At 38.9% G+C, this 26,508-nt stretch overlaps 2 protein-coding genes across 4 annotated transcripts; both read left to right on the top strand.

Moving 5' to 3' along the window:
* The first annotated feature begins 173 nt into the window (after positions 1–173).
* LOC145485192 (axin interactor, dorsalization-associated protein-like) lies at positions 174–12,283 on the top strand. Its single transcript, XM_081463894.1, has 10 exons — positions 174–289; positions 2,357–2,420; positions 2,734–2,796; positions 3,419–3,467; positions 4,280–4,346; positions 4,654–4,712; positions 6,393–6,518; positions 7,137–7,259; positions 8,229–8,346; positions 9,563–12,283. Exons 1-10 carry the CDS (start codon positions 183–185, stop codon positions 9,657–9,659), a joined length of 873 nt encoding a protein of 290 aa, XP_081320020.1. The 5' UTR covers positions 174–182; the 3' UTR covers positions 9,660–12,283.
* A 7,346-nt stretch (positions 12,284–19,629) lies between these two features.
* LOC145485138 (uncharacterized) lies at positions 19,630–24,756 on the top strand. Of its 3 annotated transcripts, none has more exons than XM_081463826.1 (3): positions 19,630–20,456; positions 21,758–21,912; positions 22,700–24,756. In XM_081463826.1, the coding sequence occupies exon 3, from the start codon at positions 23,075–23,077 to the stop codon at positions 24,554–24,556; it is 1,482 nt and encodes a 493-aa protein (XP_081319952.1). In that variant the 5' UTR covers positions 19,630–20,456; positions 21,758–21,912; positions 22,700–23,074; the 3' UTR covers positions 24,557–24,756. The 3 variants fall into 3 exon arrangements, with proteins under 3 accessions (XP_081319952.1, XP_081319954.1, XP_081319953.1); XM_081463828.1 differs by having other exon boundaries at positions 19,630–21,912; positions 22,700–22,814; positions 23,118–24,756; XM_081463827.1 differs by lacking the exon at positions 21,758–21,912.
* Positions 24,757–26,508: the final 1,752 nt, after the last annotated feature.

Here is a 26,508-nt window from a genome sequence, read left to right as displayed (position 1 = left end):
TGGAGAGATGACCCTGCAAACGAGTTCCAAATCGCAAAAGCCCGCGATACGAAAGCATCCACAAGAGGCTTCATGTAGACGTAATGTGAAAAGCGCCTAGGATAATCGCCCTTCCAAAACGCGCCGATAATGTTTATATTCTCGATAGATCCAGGCGATCTGCAAACACACCAGACGAAAGCATGACTCAAAAGTCAAGAACGATTAACCAGTGGTATGCATCCTTTGAGAAAGCCAAGGATTTCGATTCCTGGGGTCAGTTGGTTGAAGCCGCTGATGAATATGTGAGGTAAACTCAAAATTATTCACTGCACTTCACCCTAAATATGTCTTCATTGTTATTTGTTTTTCTATCTTAATTCGCTATTTAATGTACTATAAGCTTTACCTTATATACTATCAAGTTGTTATATTTAGGAGTTTGATGTTTAACGTTTGCGTGAGCTGAATTTAATCCGACATGCATGTACAAGCGCAGTACTAAAAACTTCTACTGATTTGTGGCAGTTTATAATTTATTTATTAAACTAAAATAAAACCTTGGAAAAAAAAATCAGCTCACTCGCCAAATAACTCCATCGTCGTCTATTCGTCTGTTCTTTTTATACTACGACCGAAATAAGTTTATAACTGAATTTTAAAAGACGATCACAAAGTGCTTTGCACATTAACTTAGTACATTTTTGTGCATATAATGAATTTGAGTGAAATAAATGAAAGAAACTTTGATGAAAATAAGCTCATTAGTGAAATTAAATGTTATATCGGCCCAAACACGTAAAAATTATTTCGTTTGAAAATTCATCTCAAGACCCGTAAATTACCATCTTCAGATCTGCTTATTTTGAACTTTAGTTTAATAGAACCAGTAACTGTAATACGATAAATTATTCGCAACACCGATTTCACACTTCTGTGAGTCTTGACAGCAGGTGTAATGAACCTTTTGTCCTTCATTTGACACGCTCTTGAAACATTTGTTGTCCTGCATGCAACCACCTTATATTCACCAGACGATTGCTGCTGCAAAATAAATCCATTGGAGATGGCTGATGAAATTCATTTAAGCCCAACATGAGTAACTCCAGTTTCTTTGGGACACCATTTTAATGAGACTTTTGGCAAAAGTATAATTGTGATGTAGTTATGAATTTGCATAAAATCTTGTTTTCCTGTTGTTAATTTTTTTTTAATCTGCACATGAATAACCAAATACTTTTATATCTAAAATTTGCATGTTAATTATGTAAATTACTGACAGTGGACAAGTGTATCTGTTTCTGAAAACAACCCACTTTCTTAACTTTTAGCTATTGCTTGTAAAGCAATTATATGGTCCCCAAAGGCCTAATATTTTATATTTATATATATATATATATATATATATATTAAGTATTGAATTATTATTATCCTAAATTTATTTAATTATATTAAAGCAAATCATTTTAAGGCCATTAAATCATGAAGAGATAGTGGAGATTCTAACCCAAACACCTGTGAGAGGGGTTCAAATTTTCTGTAACACTGCCATAGTCCTATGTAAGTTTTATTTTGCTTTTATACACGGCTTCCTTGTAAAGCAGGGTTTTTTATCATTTCTCTAACTGTAGTAGTTATATAATTAGTGATTTATTAGTTAGGTAGTTAGACTAATTTAACTCAATATTATTAAGTCCTGAAGGAAATATCATGTCTAAATAAAGATTTTACCTTTACCTTTTACCTTGTCTCAAGTCAATGCTCTTATTGGGTACTTCGCTTCCTTGGGGGTGGAGGGGGGAAGGGGGGGGGGGGGACTCCCATATAAAAAAGATGGCGTGCTCGTCAGAAATTTTGAAAAGACCCCCTAAGAGGTACGTACCAAGATCCGGTGGTCTGGGTATGGCTTGAAATTTTTTTCTACCCTAAGAGGAACCAATTCTTACATAACACATCTGTCATATTTTTTCGGCTCAATACCCCTAAAGGTACCGTGAAAGTTCCCACTATGGACCTTTTGAGGCTAAACACCCTAAGAGATATCAAAAACTAAAAGGTGCGATGAGTACCCCCGTCATTTTTATATGGGAGTTCCCCCCTCCCCCCGGCTTCGCTTATCAAGAATTAAAGAATATATAATTTGTGCCTGATAAGCACCTAATCCTATCCATTTTTTCACACTGTCCTGTATTATTGTGGGGTTTTTGGGACACAGGATACTTGAGTGAAAAATTAACAGGTCATGCAGGATATATTGAGGGGAATAAAAGGATATGGGATGTTTAGACCCCACCCCTGCCCCCTCAAATGGGACCACATCATATTGATTTGTCTTCTTCTTCTTCTTTGATTGTGTACCACATTGTTCATTGTTTAGACTTGCCAGAGACTTGGGAAAGCATAGTACCCTTGGAAATACCATGTTTCAAGCTGAACAAAAGGTCTGTACTTGTGCTATGTTGAATAGTGAACTTGACATCATTGCAAACACTTTAAAGTGATACACATGCCTCTACATATATGTGACTAATTTGCATGAAATCTAACAACAACCAGATGCTACATGAAAAACCATGTGTAATTAATTAATAAAATATAAATGAATTAAACAAACCATGCATGGTAATTAAAAAAAATGAGGATCACATGTATCTTCTGTAGGGTGGTCATTGCATGGTTGTTTTCTAGTCAAGAATTGTGTATAATGTTAAACATTAAATTTTTATTCTTTCATTGCTTTTTTGTTCTTTTTAGAAGTTGATGCTAAAGATCTCAGCCTGTTTGGAGAAAAGAAGCCAAACATTGTTGTCTACACAGGTGGGTGAATCTATGTTTTATTGTGCAGGTCCAAAAAATGTCCATACTCCCCCCCCCCCCCCCCCCCACAGAAGGGATTGGAATTTCCTGGGGGGGTGGGGGGTTCTGGAAGACCAAAAACTTTAAAGAAATGTATGAAGCTTAACTGGAATTTCCAGAGGGGTGGGGAGGTCTTAGAAAAAATCCCTTCTGTGGGGGAGGTATGGCTATTTTCTGGAACTGCACATTGGCTGCCTGCTAGGCTTACAGTTGTCAGTAAGGTTGATCTTCATTCTAATCAATAAATCTAATTCCCTCTTATACATGTACAAAAAAATTTAACCAGAAAAGGCCAGAAAAGATCCTAACCATATTCATTTGTGTACTGGAAATTTATAGATTAATTATTTATTTATTATTATACAAGCCTGAATTACCTGAGCTTCAGATCAGCTAGAGTCACATCTTCTAGTGATTAACCCAGACACTGACCAATGAGTGGTTCCAGAAAATATCCATAACTCCACCAAGGATGGTTATTTGGTTGAAATTTACCCTCAGACTAAGAACACCTTTTATTAATTAATTAAGAATAGTTTTGATACAATTAATTTTTTTTCTTAATATTGTTTTTTCTTTTAAGGCCAGAGAAGATGAGATTTCCTCTGAGGATATCAAAAAAGTTGGTGAAGGTATGTATCTAGCTAATTATTAATTAATGATTTGGGCCATGGATAGAGCCATATTGTAAGAGCGGCAAGTGTCTTTCCCGACTGATCATGATAAATCAAGCAATGACTTATTCTGGTATCTGAGATTTCTCTGACCAAGTAATGAGGTGTTTGTGATATTATAGGCCATTGTGTCAGTGAAAGAAATTAAATTGTATTTTATTTACTGACATTTATCTCCAGGTTGAAAACAAATTAACCCAAAAACAATTTGACCTTACAACATACAATGACTTAAATACACAAATTAAATATTAACAGTTTATTTAATATAATTATTATTGCTGAAACTTGAACTCTATAATGGCCTACAAGGGGTGACTCTGCCTGAAGGGGGTACCATTTTCAAGCTTCAGGTATATAAAAAGGAATGGAATTTCACAAGTTGAGGTGTTTGAAAGAGTAGGGAAATTTGTCATTTATTAATGGTTATTTCAAAGGGCCTTTAATTAAAATTTCCTGAGCAGACCCACCTTGTGGTTGTACAGTACATGTACCATTATTTTCATTTATTAGGCTGTACATGAAAATGACAAGACGACTTCTTTTTTTGATGATTTATTTATAGTGCGGGGAAGTTATGAAAGCATGCGAAAGGGATACCTTTTTTCAATTAAAGGTATATGAAAGGGGTACTTTTCCTGTCAAAATGGTTCACAAAACGGTAAGGGATTGGACCCTGAACTGGGCAGAGCCTCCCAATAAAGAACTTTCTATGTAGTCTTCACTTTCAAAATATCAATGTTCTTCTTCTTCTTGTCTGCTTCTGTCAGTATTGAGAAACTTGAATGTTGGGTGGAGTGGTCCATTTCCAGTCAGAGTGGAGGAGCCAAAAATAAGGTTGGTCCCGCCTGCTCTGCTGAGTGTTCTCTCTGTCTCATCTTGTGTTACAGTGAAGCCACACTATAACTATTTCTTCTTGTATAATAATCATATTATTTTATATTTTGACTGGCTGGGCTGTTGTATAAAATGTCAGCTTCTAATTAACTTCTCATTTTTGTTGAGGTTAATTCAGAAGATTTAGAAAATATTTAACTGACAGCTGTTTGTAAGTTAGAAATTAAATATTATAAATAAGTAAACAACTGAAGTGTTTAGCATACAGTAATTGTATTAATAACCTTATTATTATTTAATTTGCTAGTGGTGGTGCTGCTGCAGGATATGGAGAGGAGAATGGTAGTGAGTTTGTTGTTACAGCAGGTGAGTACTAAGTAACTGGAAAAGTTATATTAATTAGAAATTTATTGTTAGTAATTATTATTATTTTTTTAATTAACATGAAGCCCTTGTATGTACTTCCTTCCTGAATGTTAGGCCCAGGTCTTGGCAGTAAGAATTAAGTGCAGTGAAGTCTAAACAGAAAAGCCTGATGGCTATTTTGTTCCCGACCGATTAATTTTTTTTATTATTGTGTTTATAATAAACAAAGATTTTGATCAGATCAGATCAGATCAGACCACATCAGTCAAGACTGGAATTTTCAAGTTCTGGAAAAGAAGGGTTTTGAAGATCTTTTAGTTTGAGGGATGAGAAAAGTTTTTGCACAGACCTACAGGGAAGAATTTTACAGGATTACATTTAGGATTATATTCTACAAATAGGATCAACAGGTTTAAGGATCTTGACTTAGATTCTATTCCTAAAGAATTTTACAAGAAATATTTACCACGTTCCTGTAGGATTGTTGTAAGATCCCATTCCCAGAGATGCCAAGAACCTAAAAAAATTCCACACCCGGGAGATTGCCAATATTTTACCCTGTAGAGAACTGACAGCTGAGCTCTAGACCTGCTAATTCCACAACAAAAATGCATCAAATATCAAAAAGTGTTCCCTGAAAGCGTCAAAAATCAGCCAAATTGAGTGTGAAAAATGTACGTTAAGCACTTTCCTTCTCTCTGGGAGATTTGGTGATTCGTGATTCAGTTTGTATCTGGGACTCCTGGATAAACTAGGAAAGTTGGCATAGATCTGATGCATTCCTCTTTAGGATCCTTTGGGGTTTTATACAGTCGGTCAGGATCCTACATATTTATACTGATCTAGTTTGATTTTGGTCCATGGAATATGGAAAGTTTGTAACTAATAGTCTAGTAAGTACAGGAAAAATAGAATGCCGTAGTTTAGAAAAGGGGTTTCACGAATTCAAAGCAATATGCTTGTTATATCTCTCAGTTAGTACGGCCGCTGTGATTGGTCAATTTGGCGGGCCGTATTCTACTGCACGGCCCGCTAAAATTTTAAAAGCTGTTTTTGTTGCCAAAATGTTTCGTGATTTATAGCCAAGTGTTCTTAACTTTTTTAGCAAGAAAGGGTTTAAAAATTCTTTTCTTCTGAAATTTTGTATTAATGCCTGCTAACGACTTAAGAGTCACTTAACAACGACTTCAAATTGACTCGTTTTACTTTCGACGTACGCTGGAAATTTGAAGCCATTCCGCGTGAATACAAATCGTTCCCGAACCCGTCAGAGACACAGTAGAGATATACTAAATGTCTTACTAACCTCGTCTTCTCGGTCCGTACAGTAAGTTACGGATCCTCGTTTTCCCCCTTCGATCTATGGCCCGCGCGCCGCACGCTCGAGCCGTAAATTGATGGGGAAAAAACTTGGTCCGTAACCTACAGTACAGCCCTCAAACTCGGTTAGTAAAAGGTATTTGCATGCCGAAAGTTTACTTGTTAAAGAAATGGAGGCTTCATTAGTAGTGTCTGATAAAGGGGATCCATATCACATGTAGTCTCAAGGAGTTCTTATATTCATTAAGACCCAGTAGGATCCATAGCTGATTTACATGAGTGCTCTAATGACTGGTCCTGTGGAGTGCTCATTATTGGAGGTTTGACCAAAAGTTAATTTTTGCCATTTTGTAACTGAAGGTGGGACACTGTTGCCAAGGATACCATATGAAGAGGGATTTCATCGGCTTGTAGTGCGAATCGACCAGATTGGGTTGAAGGATGCTCATGTTTACCTGAACCCTTTTTTCACTGTCTCTGTTAAAGGTAATGTTCAACAATTTGACCTTACAAAATTACCTGTGTTAGAAACTTGAAATAGGACTTACAAGTCTTTGTCACAAAAGCTAGTTTGTTACAACCATACCTTTACAACCAACAAACTCTTAACAAAATTGCGTACTAAAAAATGTTCATGTAATTGATAATGACAAACTATTATTACATAAAGTTACATGAAAGATCATATGAAGACCTTTGTGAAGGAACGAAGGTGACTTTAACACAATTTGCGTGACTGTTCGTGGCAACACTTAGCCAAAATCCTCACAAGTGACCGTCATGAAATGCGGAATGGGCTTCCATTACTTTTTTCCACTGACTTTCTGGCAACATAAGTTTGGATTCTATTATTTTTTTGGTCGATAAGGCATTAGTTCAAATACGTTTACTTGTTCTTGATCTTTAAAATTGAACTCGATAGTTTATGTTTTTTATTGTTGTTGTTGTTGTTTTTTTTGTTTTCTCGTTATCTCCTCAGGAGAAATCAGCACTTTTTGGTCAAGATCTCGTTTCAGTTCAGGCTGTTACATATGTACCTAGGAAGATACAAATTTACCCTGCAAGTTACTAAAATAATGTTTAATTTCTCTTCCGTTGATGCAGATGCTAACAGTGTTAATGTAACGCCACCTCAAGACACACCCATGTCACACAGGAAAGATGGAAAATTCATCATTTTTGGCATTGATGTAGAAATTCAGAAACCTATAGAAAAACTACCGAGAGGTACTGATATTGGTGACAGTGATTAGGAAGCCTGCATAGGCCCAATCGAGTTCACATCCACCGAGTTCGCACCGCTGAATTCACTATAAACTTTCTATTTCGAGTTCTCCTTCACCTTCTATGGATTGAAGAACGACAAATGAACATTTTTTGTGTGATTTTGTGTCTTTGTGCCCACAATGTTGTCTTTTTTGCTTGGTAAGAGAAAGATAAATTTTAAGCACTTGATCGCTGGTTGAATTGATGTGGGTGTGAACGTGGTTGGTGCGAACGCCCTTGGGTGCAGAGCCTCCAGCTACCTAAAGCCAAAAGTTACAATAACTGAGAGAGGGTGGCTGATGGATTTTTTATAAAGCCAGACTGGCTTTAAAAAAAATCCCTGTTAAGAAATCCTTTTCAAGTTATCAATTAATAAAGATGGTGAATTTTACATTAGTTACAATAACTACGAGAGGATGACTAATGGATTTTTTATAAAGCCAGACTGGCTTTAAAAAAAATCCCTGTTAGGAAATCCCTTTCAAGTTATTTTTAGACGTGGTACCCAGTTCTTCCGCCGATAATGTATCACACACATGTTTTCATGGAGGATGCAAATTCGTGTAAAGCTGCTTAAGTTGTCCACACGAGAATTGGCTAGTTCCAAATTTCCGAAACTGGAAGTGATGTTAGAAATAGAACTTGAAAGGGATTACCTTGGGAATAACGCCTATAGGGGGGTTAATTTCCTTTCTCTTCATCTTCTCATGCAATAACCTCATGCGTTTAACTCCACATGGAGTGGTCAAGGGTATACAGTACTTTGGTCATTACTGTCAACAATATGCGACTCAAGCTAAGCTCCAGTCCCCGTAAAGATTATCCCAACCCCATTGGCATTGAGACTCAGGCTCTGTCCCCCACCCCCTACCCTCTTCCCCATGTCTCTGGTTTATCATGAGACTCTGTGTCTTTGACTTGTTAACCTAGGTACAGCGATATTCTTCGAGTTCAAGCATTACAAACCCAAAAAGGACATCGTGAGCACAAAATGCTTTGCATTTATGGAGCAGGATGAAATAAAACCCGGCCCTGCTTGCATAGAGCTGTAAGTAAACAACGTTTTACCTTTTTACGTAAATTTTGACTTATACGTTCTACTGTTCTACTGGCCTCTGTTCTTCGAAGGATGGATAACGCTATCCGCTGAATTAATCGCTATCGAGTAAATAGTGTATTCTACTAAGTTCTTTTTTCGACTTTTATTCAGAGGATATGCATCTTTTTCCTTGTATCGAGACCCTGCCAACTATGAAAGTCGGGCGGCTTTGGGGATAAGTATGTTTCTCGTCTTTCCTCCATTCCTGTGCGCAGTGTGCTTTGTCCTCTCCCTGCCTTGCCCTAGTCAAATTATTCAAGATGGCGACTTGACTTTCTGCCCGGGAGAGGAGGGGGGTGGGGGGTAACTCCCATATGAAAAGGTCGGGGAGGCCCGTCTCGCTTTATAGGGGTATAAATCAACGATTCTGGTCTCACTTAGGGGGTTCGTGAGGAAACGGCACTATGTGTCCATGTAGCTGTCGAAGTGTCTATCTATAATAATAAAAACCGCTCTTATTTCTGTTTTTTATCTCCATTTTCGTCGGTCTCTCGAGTCCGGTCTGTTGGCGCAGGCTCCCTTCCTGGACAGCGGTTGGTAATCAAGCCTATTCCATTTTAAGTGGTATCCTTTAGGGGTCAAATAAAGCGCAAGGCACACCCAGATTGGTCTCCTTAAGGGGCTTAATTCATATTTTTCGACAAGCATCACCGGCCCTTTCATACGGGATTCTCCCCTCCCTCCACCCCAGGGACTTCGCGACGATTTCAGCGCAAACAACAGATTCGATATCGTGGCATACATAGCTTCTCTTTTTTTCACGAGAAAAGCTGTATCAAATTTTCTGCTGTCCGTACACAGTGCTGTAAAGCCTTGGAGCCGACTGGCTCATAGCTGCCAGAGCTTATCCCGGTTTCTGTAGCATGAAGCGGCTAGGAGTATTTCTACTCCCACCTGGACGGGATGCTAGTCCATCGCAGGTTACTCCCTCGTACTTTGTTAGGTTTCCCCAACGATTCGCCGGTACCCATTTATACTCCTAGGTGGAGGGAGGCACCGTGAGAGTTAAGTGTCTTGCCCAAGAACACAACACGCTGTCCCCGGCCAGGGCTCGAACCCGGACCGCTCGATCCGGAGACGAGCGCACTAACCATGAGGTTAGTGCTCGTCTCGCTCGTCTCAGCGCCAACAGTACTGTACTGAAACATATCTTTTTCTTTTTCAGATATCAAAAACCAACAGACTTTCATCGCAAGAGGTTAAACCTTTTAACGCAAAAGCCGCTCTACCTTCATGTCACGCTCAACATCCTGGATGACTGAACTGTCGTACAAAGAGAGGTGTTTTTACAATAGGTTAATTTTATGTAGGAATCAAGGTTAGTCTCCACTAAGCAGGTTGCGAAGTATTAAATCTTCTCACCCACAAAGGAACATTCGTGATAATAAACTAGGCTTGCGTACAAAATGTAATATTTTATATAATATGTAGTTAATTTTACTTAAAGGGGTACTGTAAAAGGTCCTTTAAGCTCCTAGGAGTCTTTTCAAGACCTTTCAAGGGGTACTTATCAGAGATAGGGAAGGTTATTTTGTTATTTAACTTACATACGAAAAGAGATTTTATAAAAGCAAATGTGCTAAGCTGGGTAATGTACAAGCATATATCGTAGATGTCGGAAGTAACGAACCCTTGAAAGTAGTGGCGATCGGTCAAAAGTAACGTTAAAAATTTCATGGCTATTACTGAACAAATCTCATAATTAGCCCGGCCAATCTAACGGTAGCGACCTCAAAGCTAATTTGATTCGTCATGGGAAACAAATGCAACGAGGTGAGCCAAAATGATCAGATATTTGAGTTAGATTATTCTATCTCAAAGGCGATACGCTTTACCTTTTTAAAGTAACATCGATTTCGACAAGATTTCTTTCTTCCCTCTATAATTATATTAAAAACGTTTGATTTGGCTCACTTGAGGTACAAGTTTCCGTTAGCCGGGAGGAGAGACCCTGCAAAAGTAGCAAAAGAACTGGTAAGGCTGCTAATTTATAAAGTAACGAGGTTCGTTAAAATTTATTGCTTAAATTTACCCCATTTGCCTCAAATTAGGTCTTTTCCCGTTCATCATTTGTCTTGACTTGCCTTCTTAAGGCTATTGTCAACAAAATAGCGTGCGCTGGAACCACAGAAAACTGTATATCATTTTATTATATGGCCGTGTCTCACAAGGATTGGGAACTGCCAAATTCACGACTTTGATTGGCTGAAATCAATATTGGCCGCAGTCTAGATTTTCCCATCTAGACCGGCATCTAGAGCGGTAATGTTTTGCAGTGAAAAAGTTGCAAACTAGAATGCAAATTGACTATTTTCTTCTAACGATGTTTATTAATGGAGTGCCAAAAACATTGGTGAGAAAAAAAAGTAAAGAGGACGAGCAAACTTTGGCAGAATTAAATTCAGTTCATTGCTGTTCGCAAGCAAAATGTCAGTTAGTACAAACCGTTACATTGAACGAATTAAATTGTTCTTGTTTGCCATATAATAGACATCTTATTAACCGAACTTAGTCGGTCGGTATGGGAGAATCTTGACCTCGGTCGTGTGTAGAGACCTCACTGCGTTCGTACTGTACTCACGACCGAGGTCAAGATTCTCCCATACAGACCTCCAACTCGGTTAATAAGAGCTAAATAATAGACTAAAATCCACTTATTAGGGACCTATTAAAAAGCTGAAGTATTAGATAAGGGCTTATTAGAGATGGGGTTAAGAGAGGTGTTTTAATTTTATTCAGTGGAAATTAACTTAAAAAGATAGTTACTCATTTGTCTCGTATCGGCATCTGAATGTTCACCTGTAAACATATGAATTAAATTTGGTGGAGAAAGATAACCAGTTAGGTTAAATAGCCAGAATTTAGTGATGGCCGTTATACATGTAGAAAGTTAGACTCGTTATATATAGTGCTATATTACATAGTTTTAGCCTATTCTATAAATTAGAAATAGTTTTCAATTGAACAAAAATGTTATGATTTATAGTGTATAAATCAGTTTCTTGTTTAGATGCCTGCCTTAACTTTCCTTTTTTTTCTCGGAGGTCTGGGGAGAGCCAGAAACGAGCTGGCGCACCTGGAAGCTCGGAAAGGGCCTAAGGGCTAGATAACAAATGTTGCCCTCTTAACCTGGAGGTTTTACTGAAGTACACATTTTTCGATAAGGGGATGGTATAAAATAAGGGGATGAGGGGATGGTTTATTTTTATTTTTTTTAATCGTGCACAATTAGTCATGATCCACTTTTTAACTATGTGTAAATTAATCTTAGCAATACGTATGGGTTGTGGTAGTGGGAAGTACTTTTGTTGACAACTAAAATTAGTGAAATTTGTCACGAAAAGTGAATGCTTCCCTTTTCAACGTTTGTTAATGAATCCGTGCGTTGGTGTAGAGTAAAACTCTAACGTCCAAACTTAAGTTTCTAGCATTAGAGTTAATAAAATTAAACTTGAAAATAGCATTCGTCGTTAGAATATTTTACTTTGGAAGATATCATATAAACAGTTATCGGGTAAATTAAATGCCATATTTCCCGGCCTTGCATTGGTTTAGCGCCCTGTTTTTAAATTCGGGTTTTGTTTCTTTGACAATCTCCTCGATTGAACAGCTCTATTTCTATATCACTTTATTTCGACACGATTCCGTCTTCGGTTACTGACGTCATGAATTCATTCAGAATTGTATTGTAACGGAGTTCCTTTGTATCTTAAGATTTCATAATTTGTGAAAGGCTCTTAATCCAAGGAAATAAGGTATGGTTAACTGCAGAAAAAAATCTTCGTTGCATGTAGTTAGGGTTTATTTGTTCAACGAACTCATTTAACAACAGATCATTTTTAGGTTGCTATATTTGAAAATTGACAAATAAAGCTTAATAATAAATATCTTTGAATTGTTTCTTAATTGCTTTACCGATCCACGGTCCTCTCCAGTGAACTCTCCCACCTCTGCGCTTTGCCACTGGGGACCTTACCCATAAAGGACTGCATTTCGCATTTATCTAGATCCATTCAGTGTGTCTGTCTGTATAAAAACTTGCCCGTGCTAGATACGCTACGAATGCGTTCAGTTCCAAATAGAAATACATTTCACGTTGTCGATTTGCAAAAGTAGCCACGTTCTCGTTGACGGCGTGGTTTGCGGGGGATATCTACTAAACAACGTGCACTCATAAAGGCCCCATTTTATTTCGACACGATTCCGCCTTCGCTTACTGACTTCATGAATTCATTCAGAATTGTATTGTAACGAGGAGTTCCTTTGTTCTTAAAATTTTATATTTTGTGAAAGGCTCTTAATCCAAGGAAACAAGGTGTGGCTCGCGCCCATGTCTCGTCCCATTCCCCTTTAGCCAAAACGTCTCGCCTCATAACATACTATCGAATTTCGAGAGAAAAACAGACTGCCAGCAGTCTAGAAATAAACAGACCCGACCTCCACAATTCTGGCGCGGAAACCTGTCGCAGTAAAATCGTCCTAGAAACCACAAACCACCAAGAGCTTTATACAGGTTTGTATTTAAACTGCCGTGATTTATTTTACTTAGAAGATTTCGTCGAAGGCTTTGGTATTATGTTGCTCAAGTGTAGGCTTCTTCGTTCTCCAGACATTTTTTTAAACCATGCCACGACGGGACTAGTGTCCTCGAGTTCCTCCTTTCGGCCATTCTTCTTGGTTTAAGTACGGCCCACGGTCGCTCAGAGCTAGACTACGAGTAGTCCCTCTGTCTTTCGCTTAGTCCGTCGTGCGAGGCGCGAAAGAAAACCGCGAGGAAAAAGTAGCCGCGCGAAATCCTTGGGGCGAGGACCGCCTAAAGCCAGGGAGTTTGAATTATGCATAGCTCTTACAACGCAAAAATATGATTGGCTTATGTCAGGAGCGTTGACAACGCGTTGTCAACATTCGAGATACATGTGACGTCTTGCAGGAATGTTTTGGAACCGGAGGAAATCGAAGCGTCGGCGTCGCGCTTGGCAAGCTGTGATGTTCTTGCGATTCTGCTAACAGGCTTTGGAAGGATTTCAATTTATCAAGTGTTTTGTTTGGCAAAGCTTTCCACCTCCAACCCGATTGCGAGCGTGTTAGTGATTTCGCCGCTCAACAGCATTGTCCAAGAACAATTCAGTGAATATGAATTCACTAAGCTTGGCCTTTCTGCCGTCCATTTGAAAGATTGAAGCGGACTTTCACTTGAAACCGGACATATTCTCTAGAAACTTTCCGCTGCTATCGGCAAACATTTCACCGCAGTTAAATGATCTCCTAAGTCAAATACTAAAATACATATAATGTAAATTCTCGGTTGAAACTCTGCATTTGAAACTTTCGCAATAACTTTTAGATTTACACCGAGAGACGCAGCAAAAATCGTTATAAGATGCCTTAGCTTCGCCGTCTTCTTTTTAAGACTTCTTTGACAGTTCCGCTGAACGAAGATATACTTCTCACGGCATGTTTTTGCCTCGCGACTTGAAGATCAGAGTAGAGCAATTTTATTCAGGATATCTCTCCGGGTTTAATAGGGACCTTTAGCAATGACGACGAGAACGTGAACGTCACCGACCGGAAGTTGCGAAAACGAACTTCGATGCTACCACGCATGCCCAATCAAGCACGACTCGTCGTCCATATCTCGTTCAGGACGCCATTTGCCGCCATCTGCCGTCTTGTCGAGAACGTGAGTATGTTTTATTTGTTTTCTAATTTCTTCTTACGTATCTTAGGAATTTCTTCTATCTAAAGGGTCGGTTAGTGAATAAAAACAGTGCCCAAGTAATTTGATCGTACCGTGATGGAAAAAACAATTGATTTCTTTCGAGTTGCAGCAGTTGCAGGTAGAGCTTTACAGTATAAAGTGGAGAAAGCAACGGCGGATGATAATAAAAGTACTTCAGGGTACGTAGTAGAGCTTTTATAAATACAAATCGCGCGCATTTCGTTATAGTTTTGTAATTTATACCAGTTGGCATTTTTAAGAAGAGTTCTGGGCTTTGAAGAATATCCGAACTGCTCGAATCGACTATAAACTTAGCTTAGCTTTGAATCACTTGACGTTGATTACAACACTGAATAAACGTTAAATTGTTTTAGTGGATAATTTTTGCATTTTCAAATTAACGGAACATCTGACATTTGCTCGACATTTTCCTTTTGACTGCCACAGAAAGCTGCAGTTAAGGACTCGTCCACGTAACCGGTTTACTAAAGTGTTTACGTTTCCCGCCGTGGACGACGGTCCCGTTCCAGGCCCGAATCGGTCATATACGTCGTCGTCCACGTTCTCGTCGTCATTGCTAACGGTCCCTATTGACAACAGGCGATAACAAGAGGAGGACGTCAAGATGAGAAATCCTACACCGAAAAATCACTCGGCCGTGACAGGTCAAACTCCCTGGGTACCCGAGACAACCCTGCCCCCGCCTTACCCCGGCCGAGCTAACTTTTAGCTTATTTCTTTGCGAAATCAACCAACCGTTTACATTAGGATTGCGAACCCGTCTCGGGGGGCGAGACAACTCGGGTGGGCGAGTTCTTCACTTGTTGAAGAATTTGGAGACGACGTCTTACAGGGAACCTGAAAGTTCGCATTCTTTAACCAAAGCACATTCACCTTTGATTTCACGTAATTATCAAAAATACATTGTTACAAAAGCGAATAATCTAAGCGCACAGTATAATTTTTTCTCCTATCCTTTGGACGTTTGAATGCTGGCATAGTCAATTGGAAAATGTGTATAAATTCAGTGTGAAACAGTGGAAATGGGCTAATTGTAGACCGCGAACAAGGATGGAATTATTCAGTGAGCGTTAGCCATTTATTGTGACGATCTTTCGCATCCTTCAGGAGCACGCCGGACCATTTGGCACGAAAGCATGATACAACTTGTTTTCGCCGGCTCAGAAATGCTCATTTCTCGAGACAAATAGCCCGGCGTGGAGAGATGTCGATATGCACTTTGTTGCAAGCTACGGAGGAGCTAAGAGAGTAAACTAAAATTAAAGTAACAATAACAAAACTTTAGAAAATCACTCAAAAATTTCAAATGACTCACTTGATTTTTATTGACTTCTTTCTGTCGGTGTATTAAGAAGGCTGTCTGTTTCAGACCGAAATATGCCAACAAGAACATTTTAAGCTAATTTCGAGTTATTGCCTTTTTTTAATTTTTGAAGTAGCAATTGAATATCGGCAACTTCAATTTCGAATCGTATGACTTGAACAATGCTGAGTTGTCTAGTGTCAGACCATTGTAATTATCTAGCCATGTTTGTGGGAGACACATTGTTTCGCTGCCTGGACATAACTGCTGGAGGTTATCACAGAATGAGCAAACATCTTCTTCCAGAGGGAGTAGCAATGCTTGCAGTCGTTGAATGCTACGTAAACTTCGAATAGTACTGAGACCTACTTGCAATGTGGACCTGTTTGTTCCGGTTTTAGGTTTTATGCATGATGCCCGAAGAGGTTGCACGGGATCAGTTTGTTCTATTCTCTTGAATTCTCTGTGAACCGTTTCTTAGAATGCACGTCGACGCATAATCTGCTTCCCATAGATTTCCCGGCATTAAGTCATCCAGTTTTATCGTCCATCGAGTGAACAATTTACACTTGGAACAGATTAAGGACGGTGCCTACTAAATACAAAGGTTTTTGCACCAGGTTAGGACCACGTGGAAAAAGTAGATCTTTGCAAGGGCTATTGGAATATACAAAGAAAAATGGGGGTAGCCACGCCTTTCTTCGAGATAATTAGCCATGAATCTCAGCAAAAATGCTGACATTAGCATTTCTCTGAAAAAGGAAGGAAGGATATTTTTTCTTAGAATTCACCTCTATCTACAGAAAAGCAAACGCATTTATAAAGATCTTAAAACTACATGGTAAATGGTAACATAAAAACCATTTTTGGTATGTTTCTAATAACAAAATCGTTGCAACAGCGTTTTTAGCGTCTCTGACAGCCTTCCTCTGGTTCAGCTGAAATACAGTCTAATTAGCTTTCCGTCACAACCAGAAAGTGATCACGTGTTGAACAGGCTTACCACTTCCATTTCATAACATAAAGTGTAGGGGTAACCACGCGTTTTTTAATGTTATTCATCTTTTTTGAAAACTTTTACGGTGCCCGTTACATTTTTCCTGTCACCTCCCCAGTAAGTAAAACTTTTACGTATCTCGCACTTGTTTTGCGCGCGCACTGCGCCATCTGCAGGTATATGTTTACAGTTGGATTTCAGCATAATTTTCGACAGATAACAGCTAGTTTTTCAGTTTTTCGGCTGGATGACGTTAACAGTTAGTGGTTAGCGATATGCTGCTATTCTGGTGTTCCTGGTTTACGTACAGGTTCATTAAACTTGATTTGGTCACAGTAGGAAAATTTTGCTTTCATTGTAGTCGTGTACTTGGTGGCGTAGTTGATTGCGTCAATGTCAACCCGGTGCGCACTAACAAAAGTAGGCACCGTCCCTAAGGTACTGCATGTTAGTCATTTGATCTACTCACGAGGTAAACTTTTAACAGACAATTGTACTTTTTTTCTGGGTATCTTAACGTTTATAGCATGCTTATTAGATATGAGGAGTTAATCAACTGATCAATCATTATCTGGTGTTTACAGTCTGCTTTCGATGTTTGCGTTCTTTGTCATCTTGCTGTATTTTGCTCTTATTAACCGAGCAGGAGGTCTGCATGGGAGAATCTTGACCGAGGTCGTGAGTATAGACCGAACGCAGTGAGGTCTGTACACACGACCGAGGTCAAGATTCTCACATACAGACCGACTTAGCTCGGTTAATAAGATGTTTATTATATGGCAAAGAAGAAAACGTTAATTCGTTTAATGTAACTGGTTTGCTGACATTTTGCTTGCAAACGGAGATGAGCTTAACTTAAACCTTGTGAAATTTGCTCGTCCTCTTTACTTTTTTTTTTTTTTTTTGTCATCAGGTTTTTTGGCACTTCCATAAATGATTGAGAAGAAAATAAAAGAAAACGGCGAACATTTTTGTATTTGAGTTTGCCACTTTTTCAACGCAAAATGAAACCGGTCTAGATGTCGGTCTAGATGGGAAAATCTAGACCGCGGTCAATATCGATTTCAGCCAGTCAAATTCGTGAATTCGGTAGCTCCCAGTCCTTGTGAGACACAGCCATATAATAAATGTAAGTTATCGAATTCTCTGGGGTTATCACATCTAGTTTAATACTCTGATCAAGTTTAGTTGCAATAAACTTGAAAAAGAATGGTAAACTGCTCATAATCAAGTAACACTGTAGAATGCGCCTGTTCAGGAATGCTTGCCATTACTGATATTATAACATTGACACTTCGCCAGTATTTGCAAAATTTCCAGTGACTCATGTTGAGTTTGATTGACTTTTTTTGTAAGTGGATTTAGAAGCCCGTCTTTTTAATTTTATACTTAAATGTGCGAACTTGCACTTTTAAAACAAAGCTTGTCTTATAGTCTCTCAATGCTTCGAAATAGGGTATAGCACTGGCACTGTGGACCCCTTTAGTCTGAATCGCTGCTACTTTAGTTTTTAGGCTTACCTTGTCTATGGATATATTTACAAAATTAGAAAAATTAAAATTAGTTTAGTTCATGTTTAAAAAACATATTCAGGTAATTTTAAGGCCAATAAATACCTCTTACTAACGGAGTTCGAGGGCCGTACTGTAAGTTACGGACTGAGTTTTCCCCATCGATTTATGGCCCAGGCACGAAGCGCGCGGGCCATAAATCGAAGGGGGGAAAAACGAGGATCCATAACTTACAGTACGGACCGAGAAGACGAGGTTGGTAAGATATTTATTTATCCCTACTGTGAGTCTGACGCGTTCGGGAGTGATTTCTATTCACGCGCGCGGAACGGCTCCAAATTTCTGATGTACCCCGATATAATGACTTCTACAATGCGCCAGTATATAGCGACCCATCAATCTGCCGCGTGTCGAGATCTCGGGTTGCGCTTCGAGAAAATTTATCCTGCTGCAGACAAAGTCCTCAAATAATAATTTTCGCGTGAATCCCAAAGTCAACAGTACAACTTTCAGAGCCCAGTTCAAAAGAGGGTTCAATTAACATTGGGTTAGATAGAAATAATCCGTAGGTTTCTTAAATGAGCTAGGTCACGGTTTGCCCATATTCAACGGTTTTGCCTTAATTTTTCACATTCGTCGTTTGTAATCCGTGTTAATCTTCTCCATCCTTAGCCGTCTTTGTTCCTTTAGGTTCCCATCATTATCTCTTTGGTGTAAATAACTCAAAACACCTTGACTGAGCTCCTTTAACGACCGATGGTGAAACAGCGTTGTTCAAAGCAGGGTTTGGCTAACTCGAAAAAGGTGTTTTTTGCAGGAATTAGTTGCTGCCAGGGTGAAACGTGTTCGATTTCTTTCCTCAATTGAACATTGATACCTTAGCATTGGCTGTGAGACCCAAATCCTCCAAGCCTGCAACCAGAAAATTGTCTTAGAAATGCTTATATGCTGGTTACTTTTTGCTCATTACGCCAGGAAGTAAGTAATTAATTAATGTGTCAATGTATTTAGTTTTCACAACTAATTGGGAACACAACAAAAAAAATTCAAATTATTTACAAATGAGGAATAAAAATAAAAATTTATATACAATTAAAATATGTAGAATGTATAAATTGTACAATAAATCAATAGGTATATAAGAGGTAGTCTCTAAGAATTGCAAAGATTACAGCAGCTATTGTTATTGTTTAAGAGTGACGTTAGGTCTTTTTTCCTATGTTCTTTTTAAAAGATTCAATATTCGAGGAGCCTTTCAATTTATTATCTAGTTTCGACCAAGTATGAGGTCCTTGATATCTAATAGAATGTTTTCCGTAGTTAATAGTGTTAAAAGTAGGAATATCAAAATTACTGTTTCTTAATGAATAACTAGCGCTTTTCTGCTTAAACAGTTCGTCAACAATACTTGGTGCGAGGCCATATTTTACTTTGTACATTAATATAGCGATATCTTGTAGTCTTCGATTTAGTAGTGAGGGTAGCTCTGCTCGAACCAGAAGGTAAAACAGACGCGGTAAAAACTTTCAAAATCTCTTACTATTTTCAAATCAGACATCAATGTTTACGAAAATTAATTATTCACGATTTCCAAATTTCTATATGCAAACACTTGTCACAATTGCGCCATCGTAATTTGGCGCCTTTTGATCGAGCCGGAGATAAAAACATCGCATTCCATTTTTGTCTCGTTAATTATTTGTCTCCCAAACGTCCAAACCAATCCCGTGCTACATTTATTTATCGGCTAAATGATCATAATTCCCTGTGTTGACGAACTAGGAGACAACGTCTTGCGGTCTTACTGTCAGCCTGACAAAGGCCCGGCCCAAACGCCGCTCCACTCATGTGCAGAACCAAACTTGATTAAGTTCGATTTTAGAGCGACTTTGAAGCGACGGCTGGTTCAGACGGCGTACTTGCGTCGAACCTAATTGGGAAAGTCGGTGGTAACAGTTTTCGATGAGATGCGTTCTGAATTCAAGAACTCTGTCCAAATTGAAAAGCTGTGACTAACATTTCGCTGTTATAGCAATATTTTGGGAAGCAAATTCAAACTCAAGGTTTAGTGTTTGTATTTATACAGGTTTTCTCCCGGTTAATTCGACTTGTTAAAGGGAAATCTCATAAGTTGGGCTATTAACACGAAGAAAAAGCAAAAATTAAACTCGCTTATACCGTCCCGTTTCTCATAAATCGAAGGCATATTTAAATTTTGTTGCCTTTATTTTTAGCGACGACTTCAAGCTTCATGCATGACTGGTCACGCCACTCAATTTTGAGCCAATCACGACTCCCGTTATATGAAAAATACATTACAGTAATTTATGCATTGCGTTTGGAACGGACCTAAGTTTCATTCAGGCTGCCCCAAGGCGTTACGCACGATCAGTTTGTTCTATTATCAGTGCACCGTTTCTTGAAATGCCCTCCGACCCACAGATTCCCATGAAGTCATCCAGTTTCATTGTCAACCGAGTCCAGAACTTTCACCTGGAGCCGATAAAGGTGGTGTATGTTACTCAGTTGATGTCTCTTAAAAAATTAGCGCGAAATTGTCCTTTTATTGCCGGTTTCTTTACGTTTATACATGTTTGAGGAGTTAATCGACAGATTAGTCAATATCTACTGTTTATAGACTGCTTTCGATGTTGGCGTTCTTACAGAATCAGTCGTTTGTCAGTCTTGTTGTAAATGTATCTTATCGAATTCTCTGTAGTTATCGTTTGTAGTTTCATCAAGACTAGTGACAGATGATTTGAAAAAAACTGCTAACTTCATAATCACCAAACGCTGTGGAATGCATTTTTTCACTAATGATATTGTGTCGTTGAGACTTCGCTTGTTCTCCATCAGTGGTGTTGAAGCAAAATTCTAATTAATAAAGTCGGTAAACGGAAACTGAGCAAAAGCTTAGTTTGACAAGATAAACTATGGAAAGTTCTCTCTCTGTTTTATCAAGTAGTTAGTAAGGTTTTCGCTTACCGAAACACTTTCACTTTTAATTTTACATCATTGTATTACATTGTCATGCTAGAAGCGCCCTGTGAGGATAAGAGATTTGTATCGAGCCTGGCTGGTAGAAAAGCGCACAACTCTTGGCACAGGTCTATTATTTCGGACTTTTATAACACTGGTATGGTCAGTCAGAAGATGTGTATAAATTTAAGGATTAATAAAATGGACAAGAAATGCATGCTCATTTAACCGGCCATGAACAGAGAAGAAATTTAATGTCCAGCAATGAATGTCATCTATTTCTCGTGATAATATTTTACATTTTCTCGAAGAGAAACCTTTCGGCACTTTGAGTTAAGCCACCGAAAGTCAAGAAAGTGGAGTAAGGCCCAGTTCAGACGCCGAACTTTTCATGAGCTGAACTTAATTCGCATTTGGACCGACCCAAATTATCAAAAGCACGCCTGTTGATTCAGACGTCGAACTTAATTTACCGAACTTAATTTAGTTTGAACCAAAACACATCGAAACATCAGCGGTTTTCAGACAAGGTGTATGCATTAGGTTCGGCACATGAAAAGTTCGATGTCTGAATCAAAGCCGTTCCAAAGCCGAAATGCCCGGCTGAACTAGGCGGGAAGAACTGCTGAGCCGTTCCAAATTCAAATAGCCGTTCTTAACTGATTGAGACGCCGAACTTTTAATGTACTTAATTCAACGCATTAGGTTCGGCTCATGAAAAGTTCGGCGTCTGAACTGGGACCGCCAATTACGAGACTTCAGAAAATTACCCAAGGCTTTGAAAACTTTCTCTGACTAACATATTGAGTTGGGTCGACTTCTTTCTGCAGGATGCCTGAAGGCGTTACACGTGATCAGTTTGTTTCATTCTCTCGAATTTTCTACGCACCGTTTCTTGGAATGTACGCCGATGCATAGTCTGCTTTCCATAGATTCCAGTCTTATCATCTATCGAGTAAACAGTTTACATCTGGAGCAGATTAAGGTACTCTCATTCGCTCAGTTGATGTCCCATTGAGGTAAAGTAGCAGACAATTGTACTTTTTCCGGTTTTCTTTAACTTTTTCGAGTTTGTTTTTCGTTTAGAAAATTCGGAGACGAAAAAAGAAAACAAGTTTTTTTACTTTGATCATCAAAATTTAAATTCTCTTTGCTTGCACCGTCATTACGTCAACGGCTCGCACTAGTTCTGTGTTTCTATGGAGTTTTAGTATTTATTAAATCCATTTTCAAATCACTGGTTATACTTGCAATCTGATTGGCTCTCAGTGGTGCGATTTTTTTGACTTCAGACTAAATTGTACTCTACTCAGTTCAATTACCATTATAAATCTACTAGCGTTCTGTCACGAATGCCGCTCTCTGATTGGCTACGCTACAAACTTTCTATTCTAAATAATAACCAACAAAACACGAAACCATAAAACACAAGAGGAAATTACGAGCATAGCCTCAACCTTACAAACTCCATGCAACTGTATTGTTCGAAGTGGCCTTAAAAGTTTTTAAAAGATGTCGTAAAAATAGTTGTATACGTGATCATCGTGGTGAATATACAGATTATATATGTAGATAATACTCTTAACCTCGTACAATTCCTTTCGCACACATTGCGTGCCTATGCTTGCTTGCTAAAATATTCATAATTTTCCGTGTTGATGAATTTGGAGGCGGCGTCTTACTGGGAGTCTAAATACGTTTTATGCGGGATACTAAAAGCCGTTACGCGTCATCAGTTTCTTACGTTCCATTCTCTTTGCACCGTTTCTTAGACGTTACAAGCAGAAATCACGTTTTTAGAGAGGAGAAATTGCAGCACAGACTAAAGTTATCAAAGTGTAAAAACAGAGAAACACAAACTTGGAGTAATTCCATCCTCTTTGAATGGTAAGTAGGCTCGATTTCCGCGTCTTTTTTTTCCTGAGCAACGGCTAGTAGGGGATTTTAAGCGAATGGTTTTAAGTGGAGGGTAGCCTGCATAGCGAGCCTTGTCGTACGAGGCGAACGAAATTCGGGCCGCGCGAAGGAGTTTTTCGCGGCCCGAATGCGAAAAAGTCCTTTGCGCGGCCCGAATTTCGTTCGCCTCGTACGGGAACGCTTCCTACGCAGGCTAAGTGGAGGGTTAATGGCGCACGTTCTTCGAATAGATGATACATGTCGATTCTAAAGACATATTTATTCCAATACTAGATACTGACGAATCAGCTCTCGGACGTATTCGCCAACTCAAAGCCCCACCGTGGTACAAGGCGGAAAAGATGGAACAGCGCCCCCTGCAGGGTACAAGTACAGAGACATCACTATCCTGGCTACCATTGAATAAATCTTTTCTGAAAGTAATTTTCCTGTTCTGTGGTATTACACTGGTCATTTGCGCCTTTTATCTACAAAGAACCAGCATCATAGACAACGGAAACATACTCAGTTACGATCGATCACTGTCTTGGCACAAGTTAACTAACCATTCTAGTAGTTCAGTTCCCAAAAAGAAGGAAGAGGAAAGTGCGCCGCGGCCTGGGAAAAAGATTTTCATCGCTTTTGATTACTGGGAGCAACTGACAATGGCAACAAATAGCTTCCTTGGTCTCACAGCCCTTGCTGCGTATGGTGAACGACAAGTTGTCCTTCCATTTGTAAAAGACTCGCGATTTTACGGCGCACCCACAAAGAAGGGTTTTGAAACACTCGCTCTGTACTTTAACGTGTCCGCGCTCAATCGCACGCTTCGTTCGCGCGGTCATGGTACGCTTATAAGCTGGAAAGAGTTTCAAGACGTCTGTCAAGGGAAACTGGATATACTGGTGCATTTTGATTACACGAACCTAACTAAAAGTAAAAAATATAATCGAGCCACACGGGCATTTTTTCCTTGCAACACTCGTGACAAAAGCACATTTGGGGATTTGAAAGCTGAAAGAACAATTTGCATGAATGTGTTTGCGGTTGATTCAGTTGAAAAATTCGAGAATGACGTCATAGAGAGGTTACCATGTGTTGGCTTGGCTGTGTGGAGAGGAAGTAGTAGAGAAAGATCATATCGAGCGCAATTTAATTTGAGAGCAGTTGTACCACATCGTATGCGCTTTCATGACGCTGCCATTTTCTTTAGTTCAAGACTCCTTCAAGTTGCACGAGATTTTATCGCGAATAGTCTTGGCCCATTCTTTTTCTCTGCGCACATTCGCGCGGAAAAGATGTTAACTTTTGGAATTACTTTTAACAATAGCGTAGCGATCAAAAAGTGTATATCAAATTTGACGAGGCGAGTTCAAAGGTACAAGAATGCCAGTAGAGCTCCCATACCGCTTTTCTTAGCCACCGATTTCGGAGACTATGGAAGTTTGTCTAAACGTGCAATACTTGCCCGAGAAAACGCAAAGTCACTGTTGAATATTTTAGCGCCTCTAAAACCAATTATTTTTCAGCCTTCAACTTATAATCTTACTGATCATGGTGCCGTGGCCATTGTGGAAATCAATATTCTGTCGTCTGGAAAGCGCTTATTTGTAGTTGGAGGGGGTTCATTTCAGGGGTTGCTAGTTAATAGATTCCTTAATAAGGCCAAGATTGACCAACAAGCCAGAGCTAAATGCCAAATCAGAAATTGTGTAACAGATTGCGTTGTTTAAAATTTATTAGTAGAGGACTATATTGACTTTTCAGAAGCACCATTAACATTTTATTCAGGCAACTCGCTATCATGATCTGATAACGTGATTAATGAATATATCTTATTAAGAAAACTTGAATTATTCGACAATTAGGGAATTTAGCTGGTTATCGCTCAAGTCAAAGTTGAAGTCAGTGAAATTAGATCACAAGTATTTTTAGTAGTATTTCATTGAAAACTATTGAATTATTAGTTTTGTAGCATTAGTTTTGGATAACTTGGAGGTGATTGATAAGATTAACACTGTTTTTGTCAACCCAAACACTCTCGGCGTAATCGAATTAGTATTACCTGATAAATGTTAAATAAATAAATAAATAAATAAAATAAATAAATAAAATTGATTTCTATAGAAGTACATAACTGTACATACATTTGATTTCGACTAACCGCCTTGTCACTTGCTATCAACACACGGTTGTTTGTTCTCTTCATTTCAGAGATACGATTTAGAAAGATCGGAGTTTAGTGGTCGTTGCTACTTAAAGCCTGGTACTGTTGCACCTGTCTTCCAGTGTTAGGAGCACAAACCATGCCATACTTCTAAACCACCAAAAAAAGGAAGTTAAATAAGTTTCAGCTTCGATCAAGTGAAGTAAGTTGTAGAAAAAGACCAGTGATGAAAGTCTGACAGCAGTTGAAGCTGAACCGATTGAAGCTTGTGTTGACTTGAGTGTGGCTGCCATAGATAACATGAAAGAGACAGAACCTGAATTAGCCGAACTAAAAGCGTATATTCTATCGTTAACTGAAAAGTTAAAAACCGCTAACACGAAGATCGAACAGCTCGAACAAACTGTGCGTGACATGGAGTTCTGCACTGAAAACATCGAAGTCACTGATGTCTGCTTTTACATTGCGTTTCCAAATCGTCAAGTGTGCAATGCAGTGTTGACTCATTTTAATCCAGGTGGAAATTTGGTATACACGCGAAATGAATCAAGGCCTGACGTAAATTCTACTCCGATTCGAAAAATTGGACGACCCAGGAAACTGACTCCCACAAAATCAATTTTTTTCTTTTCCTTTGCAGGGTGAGGATTGGACTTTTTGAACGTGACCTCGCTTATAGATTTAACTTCTCTATTGCAACTGTCAGTATATAACGTAGTTATTTCGTGGGCTAATTTCTCACATCTCAGACATGGATCATTAAGCATTTGGCCTGGCAAAGAGGAAATTGTAGAGAAAATGCTCGAGTCATTCAAGTCAAAATACAAAGAAACCAGGGTTATCATTGATTGCACTGAGATAACAGTTGAAATGCCTTCCTCACTTTTAGCTTGTGTTGAAATCTCAGGCACACTCAAACTACAAGAGTGCAAATACATTAAAGGGACTTGTGGGAATCTCACCAAGCGGCAGCATAACATTCTTTTCTCAACTGTATACTGGTTCAATATCAGACCGGGAAATTTCTGAACGTTTTGGTACTCTTAACATGCCATTCAGTCAAGCTGGTGACAGTCTAATGGCCGACAAACGAATTGACATCCAAGATTTGCTTGATTCAATTGGTGTCAAGTTAAATATACCTCCATTTTTGCACATGAAAGCACAGTTCCTCGTCCAATTCGTTCCTGTTGTTGGGTTCTTCAAGATTGATTTATTTTGTCATATTCTCTCAACAGTCTCTCCAATCCGCTACACTCTCATCATTTTCACATACAGAACACCGCATACAGAAATGGTTTATGCACATCAAGCAAGTATATTTCGTGCTCTCGAAGCAAGAAGAACGCTATTCCCGCCATTTTGTTCCAAAAGATCAAAACAAGCTGTGTACGCAACGTGCAGAACTCTGGTTAAAATTATTTTGTTTAATGTATTTGTAATGTATGCATTAGGGTCGGCATTCTCGGGTCGACCCAAATAACATCAGTGGAACTTAATTGATTCAAACGTCGATCT

The sequence above is a fragment of the Orbicella franksi genome, chromosome 4 (assembly GCF_964199315.1).
Source record: "Orbicella franksi chromosome 4, jaOrbFran1.1, whole genome shotgun sequence".
Classification (NCBI taxonomy): domain Eukaryota; kingdom Metazoa; phylum Cnidaria; class Anthozoa; order Scleractinia; family Merulinidae; genus Orbicella; species Orbicella franksi.
The sequence above is the reverse complement of the archived record's forward strand: the minus strand, read 5'-3'. Positions and strand labels throughout refer to the sequence as shown.

Coding starts and splice junctions, on each gene's coding strand:
- LOC145485192 (XM_081463894.1), top strand. CDS start 183: ATGACTCAAAAGTCAAGAACGATTAACCAGTGGTATGCATCCTTTGAG. Junction 290..2,356: donor GCCGCTGATGAATATGTGAG/GTAAACTCAAAA, acceptor TTCATTGTTTAG/ACTTGCCAGAGACTTGGGAA. Junction 8,347..9,562: donor GGCCCTGCTTGCATAGAGCT/GTAAGTAAACAA, acceptor TTTCTTTTTCAG/ATATCAAAAACCAACAGACT.
- LOC145485138 (XM_081463827.1), top strand. CDS start 23,075: ATGATACATGTCGATTCTAAAGACATATTTATTCCAATACTAGATACT.